At 38.4% G+C, this 20,113-nt stretch overlaps 1 protein-coding gene across 1 annotated transcript in view; it reads right to left on the bottom strand.

The window, feature by feature from the left end:
• The window catches only part of UNC5C (unc-5 netrin receptor C), a 364,758-nt gene that overhangs the window by 43,762 nt on the left and 300,883 nt on the right, over nt 1-20,113 (bottom strand). The window contains exon 8 of the mRNA XM_070948266.1: nt 411-602. Coding sequence (XP_070804367.1) covers nt 411-602 — 192 coding nt within the window. The remainder of the gene's footprint in view (nt 1-410; nt 603-20,113) is intronic.

Genomic DNA, 20,113 nt, shown 5'->3' with positions numbered 1-20,113 from the left:
ATCTACAGACCAAACTAATGGAAGTTATCTTGGCACTGCAAGGTTAAATAGAAAAGAGAAAGAAAGCTGGAAGGGGTTGCATTTCACCACCCAAATTATTTTTTCTTAGAATCCTATACAGGATATTTAATTAATGAAATGTCCCTGACTAAAGAACTTACAATTTAGATTAGGTAAGAGGAAAAGATAGGTAATGATTTTTTTAAAAAAAGGAGGATGCAGAAGAGGGCCAAATGACATTAGTTCTTATAGATTAAGTTTTGTAGATAAATTTATCTACAGGGTATTTAGTTAGAGAAATCTGTTTTATGGCATATCTCTAAATTTTGTTAATAATGACTGGAAACAAACAAACGAACCCTGTCTTTCAGCTTTTGTTTAAATGTTGTTAATAGTGACTGGAAACAAACCTTGTCTTGCAGCTTTTATATTTACAGGCTGAAATCCACCATTTAGTGCTGAGGAATCTATAATATCTGACTCGAAGTCTCGATGGTTCTTCCGGTAGATGAATAATGCAACAGTTACCGAAATAGCCAAGCACACAATCACGGCTATCACAATACCGACGTAGAGAGCGACATCATCCGAATCAGGAGCAGCTAGGGGGGGCAGGAAAGAAAAAAAAAATTGGGACACAAAGGTAGAACATATTAATTGTCCCACATACTTCTATCAGCTCTTATAGGTGTTTATTATAGTTTTGCAAGTTAATTTTAAATCGAATGCTCTGCCACATGATTTTGGAAGGACGAAAAAAACATTCGAGGCTTTAGTCATAACTGTTTTCTTACTCTTTTTTTTTTTTTTTGTCTTGGAAGCAAGGAAAATAACACATTGTTTGTAACTAGACTGTCAAGGCAAATTTAATCAAAAGAGCCATTTAGCACTCTTTGCAGTGCTAATTTATTCAGCGGGGCACCTGTTAATAAAAGAGGCTATATTTCCTTTTGGCATACCGAAGCTTTTCTTTTAAAAGTAAACAAATCTTAAAAGAAAATAAATGGGAAATGGCGACATGTCAAATAGACAGCTTGCCTACTTCTTAAAGAAAATACTTTGAGGACAGAGCTCCGTAATATGGAGACATAGAAGTAACTGTATGCTAATACTTTTCAAAAGTGCACGTGTATTTTATTTATTTGAGTCTCTGTCAATCAGTATGTGCATCTGTATGTATGTATAAGTTGGAGGCGCTGCTTATACTTTGCCTAAGAAAATTTAAATATCTACATATTGTTGATGTTCCCCCCCAGACAAGCTGTGGGGAATCTATTTTTTTAAGTCCCAAATATGCAATTCTGCTCTTAGGCTCTAGGTGACTATTGAAAAGGCTAGTGGCACATTAAAGCTTGAAGGAAAGTATCATAATGTCAGAAAATTCAAAACATATTTCTAATACATTGATTTTTTTTGTTGTTGTTAAAAAAAAATCACATTTTCTATTTTTTTGTGTGATTTTAGTAAGTTTCGGATTTGAGAACATCGCTGTTTTATGCATGCTGACAGAATTCAAGAAGTCTGCAATCTGTCAGAGAGCCTATGGCAGCTGTCCAAATCAGATTTGTTCCTCCTGTTTCAAACATGGTCTGACATGAAAAACCAAACAGCCTCTGCTTTAGACAACTTTCAAGAACAAAACAACAATTAACAGCGACAGAACAAGCTGATACCTCAACATGCCTTGGATAGCTTGCTGGAATGTACTGAGATGAAGGATGAAGTAAGAAAACCAAAGCTGGCTAAGCTCAATAATATTTGAGGCATTGTATTTTTTGCCGTATGAATATCTTTCATGCATTATCAGCCTCCTTCCCTGGAGCCTATTCCTCCAAATGAAGTGACCGGGTGACCAGTGATGTGTTCTTTGATTGCCTTGAAGCACTGTCGTCATTTGAATGTCTTTAATTTAAAGTTAAGCTTAAATTTAAAGCATCGGGCACAATTCTTCTTTTCTACCAGTCTTTAAAAATACAACTGAACTCCAATTGGTTTGTAAGCACGTTTGTGTGTGTGCATGTGTGCACTCTTTGATGATCTCTTATTGTTCTGTTTTCATTTTAGAATTGTGGTTTTGTGAAGTTGCTGTCTGTTGGAGTTATTTTTAGTTGGATTGTGAGCTGCCCTTCAAGTTTTATGTTTGGTTTGATTTAATTTGGCTTGTATTGAAAGACCGGATAGAACTTCGACAAGCATATAGTTATCCATTAATTCATTAGGTGGGTGTTGTGTCTTTTCTCCGAGAGCTCAAGACAATGGTTATAAACTAACCCTTCCTTTTATCCAACAAACTCCTATATCTAGGTTTGGGCTGAACGCAAGTGACTGTCTCAAAGTCCCCAATTTTCCATAAATAAGGCTGGATTAGAATCCAGGTCTGTCTGATCTATCTCATTATAATCCAGCATTTTAACTACTACACCATACTGGCTTTATTGGATGTTAAGAGTCCTTCACTTATTCCCAAATAGAGCGCTATAAGGTAGGCCAGTATGATCATGTCCACAACACTTGTGAGGTGAGGCTGAATATAATCATTATTTACCTACTGTGTTCATAGTTTATTCTTCATTTATTCTAAATATCTAAATATTTATCGTCTAAATTTTTCCAGTTTACTGATTTTCACAATGCAGATGAGCAAACTGCAAAAACAATAATAGCAAGATAGAATTTTCTATGGTTCTGCTGTAGGAATCAGAGCAGCTTTGGTGATCTTTTCACTTATATGTTTGTAATACATCCTTTCATTAAACCCACTGTAATATTATTACATGCCAACCCATTGCTTCCCTCAGTAAGTCTTTCCCCCAAAAAACTGTCTATGTGACATAAATATGATGCAAATTTTTTCATGAACAGAAAATATTTTACTTATGTTTAAATAGACCAATATTACAATATTTAAATGTACTGATATGCTTAAATAGTAAGCCTTTGGATTCATTATCTACATAGGCAATACCTTCTTAAAAGAAAATCTCATGTTCTAAAAATACTTAGTTTTCTTTAACTCCTAATAGCACAGATGAACACCAATAGATGACCAAAGGACATCAGGTTCAATATATTCTGCCTAATGGAACTCAAAAGGTGCATTTGAAAATGCTACTATTTTATTCTATCTTTCAGAAATGGCTTTCATGGAAAAAACAGTGTGAGAAAAATCACCAAGGGAACCATTCTCTCTCATTGTTTTATGCTCTTTAATCAAATTAAAAAGTTGCAATTGCTCCATGCTTTGCTGGAATCTTAGTTGGTTTCTTTTAATTTCTTTTACCTTCCTTCCCTAAATTTGTTCTCCAAGTGTGGACTCTCTCTTAAACAAGCAAAACATAACTCTGGAGAAGTTAAATCTCTCTTCCCCAATGGATATACAACCTAGTGGAAAGTAACTCTTGGATCAGCTAATCAGAATCCAAGCACATATTATCAAGCAACACTTACAAGAAAATCCATATTCATTCTGGGTTCTCTGTTCAGTTGAAATAGGGTAAATGAAACCTTTAAAAGAAAACAAAAATGGGAATAAAATCAAATTAACACAGGGAGCTTTTAAACACACACATTCACACATACACACAATTGCACCCAAATGTTTTAATTTAAAAATAAAACAAAAGGAATGGAAAAGGAAAAAAAGAAGGAAAAGAAAAGGAAACTAATGGCATTTTAGAATTCAGATTCAGCACACTATTATAATTTTGCCTCTCCTGTCTGCTCAATAGTCTTACTCAGAATTAATAAGTAGACAGATTGAATTTCAAAGCCAAAAATTGGTCTCGAGTCACTAACTTTGGAGTGCTTAAAGTCTTTCTTTTATTGAGCATAAACTCTAATGGATCTAATTTATTTCAGACATCAAGGATCATTAGCATATGGAAAGTCTTCTTCCTCCCAATTCCTGCCATATGCTTTAATTCCCAGGATATATTCAGCAGAGCTCTGAATAGTTTTTTATTTAATTATAGAAGCTAAGCTGCTGGTCTAATAGAACTCCAAGATGCTTGCCTTCAACGGTCAAAGGTTAAATATCCATTTACCAAGTGTTCAACCCATGGAAAAGCATCATTCCCTCCACTCTTCCTTTTCCCCTAGATTTCAGGGGAATGGTTTTTAACCTTCCCTTTAATAGAAATCCAATTCTGTTCTCCGGGGAGCAAGCAATTTGCCAGAGAGTTGGAAAAGGCATGTGTTCCATTTGAGATCATTAGAAAATCAATAGGAACCTTGACATCATAAAGTAATTTATTTCAGATTTTGAAGCTTTGTGTAATATTGACAAAACCATAACACAATTTTTTCCCCCTACAAGAAACAAATAGAAAGAAAAGTGACTTTCCCCTGATTTTTAGTGATAATGCAATCTATTTTTTTTTTCCTTTGAGCAATTTGCTCTGAAGCTGTGCAGTGAAAGAAAAAAAAAGTGTTGTTTTTTTGGTCTATGCCAACGGTGAAACATTTAGCTGGAACCAAATTTCCACTGTGATGAGTGGAAATTTTACTTCTAAGTAAGCATGTTCAGAATCAAGGAAACAGCTGTGGGGGGGGGGGGGGAAGCTGGCTTACTTTTTTTTTAAAAAAAGGAACCAAACCCCAAAGAAATCTGAAATGTTGGATTTTTTTTTCATCTAAAATATTGCATTCCAGGCAATTAAATTTTGAAGACATTTTAAAATACCATGAGAATGAGATTGAAAAACAAAAGACACTTTTGCAATAGAGGAGAACTATTGAGAAGCCATAACATAAATTTCAATATAATATTACTTAGTATTTAATGATTAAAAAGGGTTTTTTAATCGAGGTAGGCTACACTGATATAGAGAAATGGCAATCAACTTTATCCACCTTGTTAAAGAATCTCCACAGCATGGATCTATTATCTTCAAGGCCCACATAGTTCAAAGTATGAAAACCAACAACTTTCCCCACTTATTTTCAATAAGGAAAGCACAATTTATAATATTTTTACTTTCAAGTTTTCAATTTCTCTTGACCAAGTAGAGCAAGACCGTTTCTGCAGTTATCTTCATAAACTAGGGACATGATACACATTATGCAAGGGAATTCCGCTGCATATGTAAAATGGCTGATGCTCTAACGTTGCTCTACAGCAGAGGTGTCAAACTCTCGCGTCATGTCGTCACGTGATGTATCGCAACTCTTTTCTCCTTCGCTAAACCAGGATGGGCGTGGCCAGCGCGTGACGCATCCAGCCCGCGGGCTGTGAGTTTGTCACCTCTGCTCTACAAGTAGCGTTTGGAAAGACAGGATATGCTTCTCCAAGGCACCAGCCTTTTTATAATTGTGGCTTCTTGCACATGGATTTCAACATCAGTATGTAAAACAATGATGCATATTGTGGTATCTTACATTAATTACAATAACCTTCAAGAGATGTACAACTTTCTTTTTAACAAAAAAAAAAAAAAAGGAAGGTGGGAGAAACCTATGAATTGCTAAAATTGAATCAGCATTAGTTTTGAAAACACGGTACATCATTCTGAGAATCTGCGTGGCCTGCTCCTTAATAAAAAATTGATTTCAGCTGACAGCATTTGGAAATATCCAGCGCCTATTCCAATATACTTCCATTATGAAATGCTTCTAACTATGTATTTTTCGGTTTCCCAATTTTGTTTGTTATGCCACTGATACTGGCATTGGCACGCGTTGCCACGTAGTTCCTCAGACACTCATTCTTCCCCCCTTCTCTCTCTCTCTCTCTCTCTCTCTCTCTCTCTCTCTCTCTCGTTCTTTTGCAGCTCAGCTGAGAAGTGCTGTTTTGCTCAAAAGTATGTGGAGTTGCCAGCAGCAATCACAGTCAATCCATTTCTTATTACAAGAATTGCTAAACAAATGTTACATTGCTATGCTGGCTTTACAGAACTGCTGCTTCAATTCTGAGGTGCTGTGGTTTACTTTGATATCACGTCCAGATACGTCACCTTTCCCATACTCCAAAAGCCAACTTCCTGAATAAAGACAACAAATAAATCCACATTGGGAAGCCCCAAGCCATGCACAAATTCAAGGTGTAGCTACAAGTAGTCCTGGATTTAATATTGTAATTGAACCCAGAATTAGGGTCATAAATAAGTCATCACATAACAGACATGATTTTACTTTTTTTTTTTTTTTGGCAGTGGTCATTAAGCAAACAAAGGACTTGTTAAGTTGAAGCCATTGCTGGTTTCTGGCAAAAAATGTCATTAATGCAGACCAGATGCCGAATGCCAAAAGTATGATCATAGAGTAGCCACTGGACCTTTGAATCTAGATCATATTTTTTTTTTGGCCGGGGGGGGGGGAGGCAGTACATCATAACTAAACCATGGATTATAAATCAAGGGCTATCTGTAGTTATTAAATGGAATGTGTAAGGGGTTTTTTTAAACCTTTTTTGTATGATCTTTTGAGATTTCAAAATGGTTCCTGGGTACAGAGGCATAGAGCAAGCATTGTGAACAGGAATCAGCACTAGTTCTAACATAGTTGTGTGGAGGCTGTCGTTCATGTCGTCTACATCACATTGTTTTGTCTCAGCCCACTGAGAAGAGTATAACAACTATAGGTCTTCACTACACGGGCCGGGCAACTCTACATATGGACTCACTTCTTCAAGTTCCCAGATCTAAACTACAAAATGGTAAAAAAAACCCACCCTCTTTGTTGCCCTCTAGTGATAGTTCAGATTTTTGCAGTCCAATCTGACAGGCCTATGCTTCTTATATTGTTGTCATCAAAATGTATGTCAGTGTTGGATTTATGTTCCCCGCCTTCCCCCCAAATGTTATTGCAGATGTGTTCAGCAAGAGATATTTTAACTATTGCTTTGGCAAAAACTATTGCTTTAGACCAAAAACCTTGGTCTAGATATTATCAGTTAGTATCCTAAACAGCTGCCATGTTTGCATGATTTTCTTCCCATGTAGCCATGAAAAATTGGTAACTATAATGTATGAGGAACCAGCTTAGCTCTGAACTTTGGCTCTTAATATATATCAGCAGATCTAATTGCCTATTGGTGCTATAAACAGGGTTCCCAATTTTGACAACTTTAAGATGCGTGGGCTTCAACTCCCAGAATTTCCAAACCAGCTATGCTAGCTGGGGAATTCTGGGAGTTGAAATTCACATGTTTTAAAGGTGCCTCAAAATATTATTTCTTTCATCTGGGATTGTCACTTTGGGAAATTCACTATTAACATAACTGACTTCATAACTTGAAATGGCTACTTATGATAAATGAAATCTGCATAGCTTATTTGGGTTTTCCATTCCCGTTTTAAGTTGCCAACAATGGTAAAGAAGCTGCTTCTTCATCTTTGGTTCATATAAAGAGCAACATACACATAGCTTTTTGCCCACTCGTTCACATTGGCTTCTGTTTCTCGCACAGACACACCTCCTTCGTTCATAAGAAGATTGTTTTCTAACAACTGGAATAACTGACAAGTGAACTCAAAAGGAAGGAAAAGCCATACAATATAAATGTAGAGAACTATGGAAGGAATGATTCTAACAATGGTTTTAATTGTGCTGCTCTCACCCTCTAAAATATCGACACAATGAACATGAATTTGTGCAAAATTTGGGAGACAGGACAGAGGAGCCTGGCATGCTATGGTCCATAGAGTTGGACATGACTTAGCGACTGCGCAACAGCATCCTTTAAAGAGTTGTTTGGTGAACTGGACAATACAATTAGGCTAAAAAAAGGACACATGCAAAGAATCATACAGTGTTTTCCCGAAAATAAGACCTCCCTGGATAATAAGCCCAATCAGGCTTTTGAGCGCATGCACTAAAATAAGCCCTCCCTGAAAATAAGCCCACCCCGAAAATATTTAACCGCATGTGCAGCCGGTCCGCCATTTCCTCTGATTAGGATTAGGGAGACAGAGCTTGAAATCAGGTAAGACAGCAAGAGTCTTGCTCCATGAACCCCAAAATAATAAGAGCTCCCCGAAAATAAGGCCAAGCGCTTATTTTGGGGGTCAAAAAATATAAGACAGGGTCTTATTTTTGGGAAAACACAGTATTTTGTATCATACTTTTATTGCTTTCCCTATAAAAACTGCAGCTTCCCTAACTGCCAAACATCCAACAGCCAAAATGTTTCAGGACTGACTGAAGCATACTCAAAGGTTACACAGAAAGAAACTCAACAAGTTCTGATGTGTTAAGCAAGTTTTGGATTTTGAGATCAAATTTTTAAACTTGTATAAAATGGAAGAAGTAGCCAATCGGAGACTAGAGAAAGGGAATTTGCGGGCTGTCTTAATCTTTAAAATGCTCTGGGGTCCTTGGTGCTCTCTGAGCTTGGTTGTTTTATTGCAGAGATTTCATTATTAAATTTGGTAATGTCATTAGTGCGAATAGGGAGTGGGATTACTCCCATTTCATATTCTAGTGACTTGCCCTGTCAGTGGTGTTGGGAGTGGTCTTGGAGGTTCCTTGGTAGGGCTGTCATTTACTGTTAGATAGTTTGGTAGTTCCTTGATTGTTAGCTTCTTGTTGGTCTGTTAATGTTGGTGTTAAACTCTGCTTATCAGGATGTTGATTACTGGTGAGATTTTTTTTTTCATTCTTGGCTTTTTGATCGTCTCTTTGGAATGGTATGTAGCAGGGATGAAATGCTCTGAAGTCTGCTACCGGTTTGCTTCACGCGTGTGCACCAAACGTGCACATGCATGTGTGGTGCGCACCAAACGTGCACATGCACACTGCAGGTGCTACTGCGCAGTGCTGAAAAAGGAGGATTAAGAAGCCTTTTCTGAGTCTTCAAAGGTAAGTAGAACAGCAAGGGGGGAGAAACAACTGTGCCGCACAATTTAGATATGAATCGTGTGGCACAGCTGATTGTCAGAAATACCGGTTAGCTTGAACTGGTAGCATTTTTTTTTTTTTGCTACCAGTTCACATGAACCGGTAGCATTTATTACTACTGGTTCGGGCGAACCGGTCCGAACTGTTAGCATTTCACCCCTGGTATATAGATATTGTTTATGTCTATGTGCCTGTTGATGGCCAATGTGTCATCTTTAAGATGGTCTCTATCACATAAGCAGTTTTTCTTTGCCCATTTTAAACCAAAGCACTGGTCTGAAGCAAACAACCATTTTATGTTTTCTAAGGATACCTTTGTGGTTTTTGACGTGGGTACTTTCTTTTCTTGAATAATAGTATTCATTTCCATTTTTTTCCTCCAAAAATAATGAAGTGGGTAAAAAAAGGCTGGCGAGTATGAAGAAGGTGACATCATGAATATGTATTACTCCAGGGGATCCTAGTTTCAATATTGCTACTGATAGATCACCTATGCCCAGAAGACTGCTACATATGTGCTTGAGTGATTTTTTTTTTCTGCATGTAGATGCAACAGATAGAATTGGGAAGACATAAGAGGTTATGTGATAAAAATATCTAAAATCATTTTAGCTGACAGACTGACGATCACACCAAAATTCAAATTGCTGCTGATAAGTGCAAACCTGATTTTTGTAGCTCTGTGGGACTGGAGAAACAAAATGTCCTAAACCCCAGAAACAAAAACAGTTATTGCCTGTTTTATTAACTATTCTGGGGGAAAATTAACTTAACAAACTTGATTCTCTTCATTGCTGTTCCTGCACATATACGCCTTGGAGAACAGGGACTGATTTTAAGAATTTGTCATATATCAAAAATATTTTTTCCTAGAGCATTTAAAGAAATTTGGACCAGCAAAGAAAATATTATGAGGATACACTGCACAAACGAATTTCAAAAGCTGCATTTTCCCCTCTTCTGCTTCCCTATATGATCTTTACATAATAAGAAAGGGCATTTTCCTCAGATAATGAGGCAAATCTGGTGAGATTAGTACCTGTAATAACAGAAAAATGACTTTTCTCTGAGCTTCAAGGCGAGAACAGTGCAAAGCAGGGATTTGTTCTTCTTCCTTGATCTATTTTGCTCATGGTCTTAGCACTACTGCATGGTAAGTACCTGGGGTTCTTCTGATAACACTATCACATTAAAAAAAAAACAACAACTCAGGTAAATATATAAAAAGCTGCTGCTTAATTTGACTCCACAATAATTTCTGGGCACTGTTGCTCTGAGATTTGAGCTGCTGAGTTTACAGTCAGTAACTTGCCTTGAGAAAAAAATGTAATTTAAAAAGCCTCAAGGGTTTTTTTTTAAAGAAGCAATACATTTTCCACGGATTTTGTAATTTTTTACAAAAACCCAAGACCCAAGAAACGATTGCCAACAACCATGAGGAGACCAAAAGAAACCATGATGACCTGAAATCTGATGTGGGTACAGAATAGATGGTACCTTGACTCAGCAGTAGTAATCGTGAGAGGGATATAGGTGTCCTAGTGGGCCACCACTTAATACGAGCCAGCAGTGTGCTGCAATTGCTAAAAAGGCTAACGCAATCCTAGATTGCCTCAACAGAAGGATAACATCAACATCTCAAAATGTGATACTACCACTTTATACTGCACTAGTGAGGCCACACTAGGAATACTGAATCCAGTTCTCATCACCAAGATAAAAAAAAAGATGTTGAGGTCTTAGAAAAAGTGGGAAGAAGAGCAACAAAGATTATAAGAGGTCTGTAGGCTAAATTATTCAATGAATAGTTAAGGGAACTAGGTATGGTTAGCCTAATAAAGAGAAGGCTTTGGGGTGGCATGATAGCTGTCTTCTGGTACTTGAAGGGCTCTCACAGAGAAGAAAGGGTTTTGTGGTCTGCCAGCAGCCTGCAGAGCTGGTAGCTGAGTCAGACAGTGAGAAGACTGGGGAGAACAATGGGCCAGTCCTGGAGTCAGGGGAAGGCCCAGACGAGGCAGAGATGGGGCCAGGGCCATCTGGAAGCAATGCGTGGATTCCAGAGCCTCCAGAGATGGACAGCAGAGAGGCAGAGGAACAGGAGGAACCTGTTCCTAGTGCACGCATGTGAAGAGCAGCCAGAAGGCAAGAGCAGCTAAAGCAAAAAGGATGACTCGGGAGACGATTGGCCCCACCAAGAAGGCTTAAAAGAGCAGCAACGGCTCTTGGGATCTTTGTAGGAAAGTAACGTTGCTACATTTGTTTCTGGGATTGCAACATTTGTTTCTTGTCAGCATCTCCTGCTTCTGAACTTTTGCCAAGAAAAGCCTATGACAGGGTGCCAAAGTAGACAAAGGTTGGTGATAAGGCCAAAGGACTGTTTATGAAGAATTTGTTTTGGATTTAATTTGGACTAAGATGAGAATGAAGTAATTCTCAGCTGTTCTAATAAAATGTGTTTGTTTAGGACTGATTGTCTCTGGTAATAACTACTTGGGCCTAGGTCACAACAAAGGGTGACTTCTTCTTCAAAGCATCTGAGGATAGGACAAGAAGCAATTTGTGGAAGCTCATCAAAGAGAGGTCCAACTTGTAACTAAGGACAAATTTCCTGACAGTAAGAACTATTAATCAATGGAAGAGCTTGCCTCCTGGAGTTGTGAGTGCTCCATTGTTGGAAGTTTGGACATCCATTTGTCCAGGGTGGTATAAGGTTTCCTACCTTTGGCAGGGGGTTGACTAGAAGACCTCTAAGATTTCTTCCAAACCCTATGATTCTATGAATCAAAGGTAAAGCATTCTACTTCCCAAGTAGAACAGAAAAGTATCCAGAAACCTTTGGAAAAATATCCAGAAACTTCTGGAAAAGTATCCAGAAACATCTGGAAAAAAATTCCAGAAACTTCTGAAGAAGTATCCAGAAACTTCTGGAGAAGTATCCAGAAACTTCTGGAAAAGTATCCAGAAACTTCTGGAAAAGTATCCAGAAACTTCTGGAAAAGTATCCAGAAATTTCAACTGGCGCAGAATGTGGCTACATGAGCCATACTGGGTACTCAAAAGAAGGGCACATTTAATACCTTTGCTCCATGAACTGCATGACAGTATGGGTGCCAGTTTGCTTCCGGGTCTAATTCATAGAGCCAGGGTATCTACAGAACCTGGAAGGGAGATGAGCGGTTAAAAATAAATAAATAAATAAATAAATAAATAAATAAATAAATAAATAAATAAATAAATAAATAAATAATAAACAGGGCACATTCGAAACTATTACCATCTGCTTAGCTAAATGTGTACTTTTTTAAAAAACAAACAAACTGATATCGATCTTTAAATTTGAAGTACATGAACTTTAAAACCAGGTTTCAAAGCATCATGAGGTTTGCATAATAATAATGATCAGGATCACTTTAGCCACGACAGAGCAATTTCTGGAAAACGCTAAGGCAGGGCTGTCAAAGTCGCGTCATCATATCACAATTTTTCCCCCAGCAAGTGGGATAGAGTCAATTATACAAGGAATGGGTGAACCATTGGAAGACCTGAAGGTCCAGGCTGAGGACAGAGCTTCCTAGAGAAAATCTATCTATTTATGTGATCACTAAGAGTCAACACTGACTTGGAGGTACATAATCACCATCAATCAGAAAGACTTTGGTTTGCACTAATGATGCCATAGGTCAGTGCTGACACTAGATATGCTAGCCATAAATCACATACATTTATCTTCTTTCTGAATAGCTAATTATTGCCAACTACAGGATGAGAGATCACCTTGGAATATGAGGCCCAGGAGATTCTCCAGCTAGTTACTCATCTATTTGATACTCATTTTTTTTTCCTGAGGGGTAAGCTTAAGTGAATCCTGCCTTTCAAGCAATGGAAATGACATCCCACACTTTAGAGACAAATAAATAAATAAAAATGCACATAGTTAGGCATATGTTTTCTTTTGAAGTAATCACATTAAACCTCCCCCCCACCAAAAAAAAAATCAAACTAAATATTACTATTATTTTAAAATCTTTCTCTTGATAAAGGAATGATGCATTTCTCTCTGGAGAAATGCAAAGCATGCATATGTATAATATTGTAAAAAAACCTCATGCTTGCTTTTCAATAGCGATCAGCTTTGATGCTTTGTGATTGACCATAGACCAGGTATTAAAGCAATTTGTATGTTCAAAAGAAAAGAAAAGAAAAGAAAAAAGTTCAAGGATTCCAAAAGCAAGATGAATAGGTTAAGACTATAAAGGAAAATGAAAGACAAGTTTGTTGAGCAGCCTTTAATTAAAAGTCATTTGGGAAGAGAATGAAATGCCCTTTTTGAAATGCCAGTAGGATATTAACGTCTCATCAAATAGGGTTAAATCTTTGTTCAAATCTCCATCTAGTCACAAGACTCATAGAGAGCTTTAAGAACAGTCATTATACACAAAAGAGAGCTATGAAGATGAAAGAGAAAAGAAGAACTATGTATGCCGACTTGGACAACTTGGAAATGGACAAGATCTAGAAGTAGCAACGTGAATGGGACTTTTCAGGTAAAACAAATGCAATAGACTTATATACTTAGACTTATATAACGCTTCACAGGGCTTTACAGTCCTCTCTAAGCGGTTTTCAGAGTCAGCATATGGTCCCCAACAACCTGGGTCCTCATTTTACCCACCTCAGAAGGATGGAAAGCTGAGTCAACCTTGAGCCTGGTGAGATTTGAACTGCCAAATTTGCAGGCAGCCGGCAGTCAACAGAAGTAGCCTGCAGTACTGTACTCTAACCACTGCGCCACTACGGCTCATATACAAGGTGGCTCATCCTCATGAGCAGCCAAGACATGTGCATTCATATGTTCATAAGTACCATAAGTACTTATATACAGTGGATCTATAGAGAACTTTAACCTGCCTGTGAGAACTGATTTTATCTGGCTTTTGTGTTCATTAATTTTTATATTTGCTATCTCTCTATCCTTCTGTCTCCTCATGATGTGTTGCTCCATTATCTTATTATAGCAGGATTTTTCTGGCCCTTGAAATTATTTTACCACTGCATCTTACTCTTTAAATAGAAGCTGCAGAGAATGCTCCTTGGCCCAGATTGACTGCAAGGAGAAGGAAAGTGTGTTGCAACCTCCAGGTTCTTTGTTGTCTGCTCACTGCCTGTGGGAAACTGCTTCTGTACATAATCAATCAATGACTTATATGAGGGAATAGAAGGGAAACTTACCAAATTTGTGGATGATACTAAGCTGGCAGGAATAGCTAACACCCTAGATGATAGGCTCAAGATCCAGATGGATCTTGAAAAGACTTGAGCACTGGGTCCTATCTAACAAAATGAAATTCAATGTAGTGAAAAGTAAAGTCTTGCACTTAGGCAGGAAAAACCAAAGGTACACATATAGACTGGGTGAAACCAGGCTTAATACCAGTAACTGTAAGAGGGATCTTGGATCTGAGCCAACAATGTGTGGCAGCAGCCAAAAAAGCCAAGGCAATCCTAAACTGCATTAACAGAGGGATTCAATCAAGATTGAGTGAGGTACCAATATCACTCTATAAAGCCTTAGTAAGACCACATTTTAGATCACCACACTATATAAAAAGACACTGAGACTCTAGAAAGAGTGCAGAGAAGAGCAACAAAGATGATTAGGGGCCCAGAGGATAAAACATATGAAGAACAGTTACAGGAACTGGGCATGGCTAGTCTAGTGAAGAGAAGGACCCGGGGGGACATGACAGCAGTGTTCCAATATTTGAGGGGCTGCCATAGAGAGGAGGGGGGTCAACTTATTTTCCAAAGCACCTGAAGGCCAGGCAAGGAATAATGGTTGGAAACTGATCAATGAGACATTTAACCTAGAAGTTTTCTGACAGTGAGAACCAATGGAACAGCTTGCCTTCAGAAGTTGTGGGAGCTTCATCACTGGAGGCTTTCAAGGAAAGACCTGACTGCCATCTGTCAGAAATGGTGTAGGGTCTTCCGCTTGGGCGGCAGGTTGGACTAGATGACTTACAAAGTCTCTTCCAACTCTGTTAATCTGTTAATCCTTGTCCTGCTTCAAGATTTATGGGATAAGGCTTAAAAGAATCATTATTTGGGGTACTGAAGTTGCAGCTGGCAAGGTCAGCATCAAAGGGCTACTCCAACAGAGGACATTCCTTTGGACTTTTGACAGGGACAGAGCTGAAAAAAATATGGGTGATGGCTGGAAACTTGTTTGTCATGAAGTTTGTTAAGATCTGTGTTAGGAAACTGATGCAGAGTGGACCATGGGAAGTGGTGGCTGACTGAAATCAATGAAAAAACCTGGCAGGGACAGAAATGGTGACAAACTACAATTGAGCCATTGGGTAGAAAGGTTAGAGAAAGATGAGTTTACTCTATTTTTCTGAACAAAACTTGTTACTATTTTGTTTCTAGTCAGTCCTAAATATTTTAACTACCATTTTGTTATCTCTGACATCAATATTGGTATAAACCAGAGGTGGATTTCAGCAGGTTCTGACCAGTTCTGGAGAACCGGTAGCGGAAATTTTGAGTAATTCGGAGAACCGGTAGTAAAAATTCTGACTGGCCCCGCCCCCATCTATTCTCTGTCTCCCAAGTCCCAGCTGATCGAGAGGAAATGGGGATTTTGCAGTAACCTTCTCCTGGATTGGGGAGAGAATGGAGATTTTACAGTATCCTTCCCCTGCCACGCCCATAAACCATGCCCACCAAGCCATGCTACGCCCACGAAGCCACACCCATAGAACCGGTAGTAAATTTTTTTGAAACTCACCACTGGTATAAACGTAATTTAATATAAAGTTATATTTATTAAACTTTACCCCAAAAGATCCCTCTAGCCCTTTTACAACTAGCTCTTTTTATTGAGCTATACTGCATTGATACCCTGGTATTATTTGCAAAAAAAAAAAAGAAAAAAAAGTGCATAGTAAAATAAATTCTTCTGGACGGCAACTGAATAGTTTTTAATATGTTGGTCAACATACAATATGGGCAAAACCTACTTAAATCCCTTATAACAAATAATTGTAAGGGTTTCACTTTAATGTTGTTGTCTACTTAGGCGGCCTCCTCTAGTAATGGCACTATAGCTGGTTTTCTAATTCAGCCTCTGTGAAGGAATTGGCTTATTGACTATTCATCCTTTCACATTAGGAGGAAAATACTAACTACAGAATGAGAGAGAGCCAGTGTATGGGCAAGATCATTAGTTTGAATAAATGTGACAGCCAAGTTGCACCAGAAATACCACAGTTAGCAGTAAGCAGAAACTACAGCTTTGGGTGAAAAATACAGTAATTACAAGCAATGGAGAGGGGAAAGGAAAGCTCCATAGCTTTTATTCTAAGAGAAATCAATACCGGTTCAGATTGCTATTTTACACAGGAATAGGGATAGATGTATGAAGGAGCTTATTGATTGCCTGAGTGATATAACTGTAGTGAATAATAAACTGCAAAGAAAATACTTGTAAATGTGACCAAGGTTTACTAGGATATCTTGTTTATATAGCAGCCCTTCTTGTTGATAGTGCAAGAAAGGTGTGATTGATTGTACAGAAAAGATGAGGCTGTTTGGTGATTCTTTTGCCGGTTCATTTAAATTGGCTTGGATGATGATATGGTTACTTACATTACTTCCTCAGTAATGGTTGCACACATATAAAAGTGCTGTCAGAATAGAGGTAAGCAGCTGTCGCCATCACTGTAATTCAGATGATGTGGAAGGTAGTAAGGGTAGGTAAGAGAGGAATGAAAAATGACTGGAAAAGAGATAATAGAAGTTGGCGGGATCCATACAGTGCTGGTTTGAGCTCTTGGATTTTTAGAGATACCCAGTCATTCTGACTACTTCCTGTCCTGTTTCCTTCAACACAAATATAGAATTCAGATTAATATGAATATCTAATAAGTTACATCCAGCAAGTACGATGAACATTTTTTCTGTCAGAACTTACATTAATCATTATCTCGAGCAAGCTCACAAGTAGCATACATTAATTTGAACGTAACTGGAAACTGAGGAAAAGTGTATGGTTTGATACCTCATGTTAAAGTAGGCATTTGATAGCAATAGCAATAGCAATAGCAATAGCACTTAGATTCATATACCGCTTCTCAGTGCTTTGCAGCTCTCTCTAAGCAGTTTACAGAGTCACTATATTGCCCCCAACAATTTGGATCCTCATTTTACCGACCTCGGAAGGATGGAAGGCTGAGTCAACTTTGAGCCTGGTGAGACTCGAATTGCCAAACTCCTGGCAGCCGGCAGTCTGCAGAAGTTGCCTGTAGTACTGCATTCTAACCACTGCACCACCATGGCTCCTATACAAGGTTATCTTAAACCAAGATTATCTTTACTGGTTGCACAATTGGAAGAACTTCTCAGCACGATGGAACAGTAGAAATTTAACTGTGTGACAGATGATGCTATCTAGGAAAGCACTGAGTCCTCTTGTATTGGATATATTTAAACTGACATTGAAAAGCTAATCCTAAATGACTGCATTATTCTCTAATTCAGATGGACAATCTAGGATGTAGACTTTTAAAATGTCGAAACAACATGGTTCGTGCTTAAAATGAATGGTTTAAGAGTCTGTTTGAATTAGTCAAGATAGCCAAGAATAGGAATTAACAACTGCAGAAAAGAGGCAAGTATAGTAGGAAAGATACTTGACAAAGCTGGAGGAACAAAGCGCACTAATTCTTTCTCTTGATTTGACTTGATTTGATAGGCGTTAGATGTTATCTGTTTCATTTGGCTACTTATGATCAGCCAAACAAATCTAAATTCCTTGTTCTGCTCCTGTAAATTATACGAAAGGCTCAGTGGTGGTATTCTGCCGGTTCTATCTGGTTCGGGAGAACTGGTAGTGGTGGCAGCAGGAGGCTCCGCCCATCAGCCCAGATGTCATCACGTCCCTGTGCATACGTGGAGGTGGCATGTGTGCTCACATTTGCGAACCAGTAGCGAAGATACGTGAATACCACCCCTGGAAAAGTTATAACTTACATTCTTGCAGAGTCTTTAACAACTGCATGCTTTAAAAATTGGGGGGGGGGAAATAGCAGTGATCACATTATGGCCACCTGCAGTACTTGTAAGAGAGATTCTTGAAGGGAAAAAGAAGGAGGAAGGTACAAGAAGCCTGTTTCATTAAAGTTATTCATTCTTCATCGTATCAATGGACCACTGATATTAATAGGCCATTTCCACCAGTGAAAAATTGTTGTTTGTAAGAAATCTTAGCATATTTAGTATCCCGTAGCATAATTACTGGGTGGAATAATAAATAATTAGATAAATTCACAATCACCTAGACATGCTGATATGTATGGCTTCTTGTTACATGTGAATATTAAGGCATTAAACAAACCATTGCTTAGCTCAAGATTATAATCTAGCTTTAGTTTGACTTTGATTAATCTAATAATAATGCATGCAGTGTAGCAAATTACATATTACTTTTAATGTACCATATTTAGTGAAATTTGTTTGGGAAACCCATGGGAGATGAAGTAGGCTGGTGCTTTATTCTGCAAGCAGAAAAGACCCCTTCATTTGCTTCAATGGGGGTTTTTTGGTTTCTTATTCAGGAAAAAAGTCCCAGCATGTTACACATTAAAGGCAGTGTTTATTTTGTCTCTAGGCAGAATTGCACTCTGTGGCTGAAAAGAATAGCCTCTATTTAGTTAATCACCTGTCTTGAAGTGATATCTACATTGGTAGAGATGAAAAGTGGAAGGGGGGAGCAACTGTGGGTGGCAAATCAAAACTTTTAGAGGTCTCATTAAGGAGTGATTAAAAAGTCAAGATGATGGCTGCAATGTTGCAATTAAACAGGGGTGACAAACTCAGGTCGTCACAGTCGGGTCATGTGATGTATTGGGACTTCTTTCGCCTTCGCTAAACCAGGCATCGGCATGGCCAGCACGTGACGGATCCAGCCTGCGGGCCGGGAGTTTGACAGCCATGCAATAGACGATCCACTTGTTTTTTATCTGAGATGCAGAGATGATATTTTAACTTTTTTTTATTATAGTCTGTAGACACCCCTGGGTTGGCTTTGCTTGTCAGAAGGATGCAAAAGGTTACCACATGATTGGGACACTGCAAAGGTCATAAATCTGTCAGTTGCCAAGTATCTGAATTTTCATCACATGATAATGGGGATGCCGCAAAGGTCGTAACTGTGTAAAATAGTCATAAGTCACTTTTGTCAGTGCCATTGTAACTTTGAATGGCCACTAAATGAGCTGTTGTAAATCAAGGACTAGCTGTATTGAAGTGATGCCTAATTTGCTGTATTATAAAAGTCAGACTTTTTTTCTCCATCTAATATTACCAAAGTTTGACACTTTTGAAAATCATCTAATTGTTGTCTTCCTTTCTAGAGATTCCTTTCCTTCCTTTATATTGGTGAAATGTAAAATAAAATGGCTATCAACATCAGAAGAACACTTTGAGATGAATATGAATTATGAGCCTGATTGTTTTTTTCTTTACAATACCTTGAACATAAAAAAGGAGCAAAGTTGTAAAGGAATTATCTGAAATGTGTTCATTGTTGTAATATTTCAAAAACTTTCATAATTTGTATGCCTAAAGACTATAAGAGAACATAAACAATGATATGTTTCTTAATAAATAGTAATTCTTCCTTCACATTTGTGCAAATTATTAATGTACACTAGGGGTGTCATACTCAAGGCCCAGGCACTGGATCCAGCCCGCGGGGTGCTTAGATCTGGCTTGCGGGGCTGCTGTGGAAACAGCAAAGGACTGGCCAGCAGTGCCTCTGCCAATGAAAACAGAGGTCAGGAGGGCCATGGGCAGCCCTCCTGGGCTCCTTTTTCACTGGCAGAGGGTTGCAGGAGGCCATCACAGTTGAAAACGGAGCTCAGGAGCCTGTTTTAGCTGACGGACTGCTCGGGCCACCACAAGTGTCCCAACACATGTGATGTTGAGCTGGCCACACCTACCCTGGCCCCCCAAGGTCAAACACAACCCTAATGCAGCCCTCAATGAAATTGTGTTTGACAGCCCTGATATACACAATCTAAAATAGAATCCAAAACTTATTTATAGGCAAATATAAATATAATTTGTATGCAATTTGGGGATTTGCTTGGACTCACAGCTCCTGCTTGAAGAACAAGTGGCAGCTATGTCCAGGAACACCTTTGTATGCCAATTATATCCATTCTTGGATTATGAGGCCCTCTCATTAGTCACTTCTCATCTGGGTTACCGGAAT

Source organism: Pituophis catenifer, unplaced genomic scaffold, assembly GCF_029215685.1.
Source record: "Pituophis catenifer annectens isolate HBS135680 unplaced genomic scaffold, rPitCat1.0.hap2 SCAF_8, whole genome shotgun sequence".
NCBI lineage: Eukaryota > Metazoa > Chordata > Lepidosauria > Squamata > Colubridae > Pituophis > Pituophis catenifer.
This window is presented reverse-complemented; position numbering and strand designations above follow the sequence as displayed.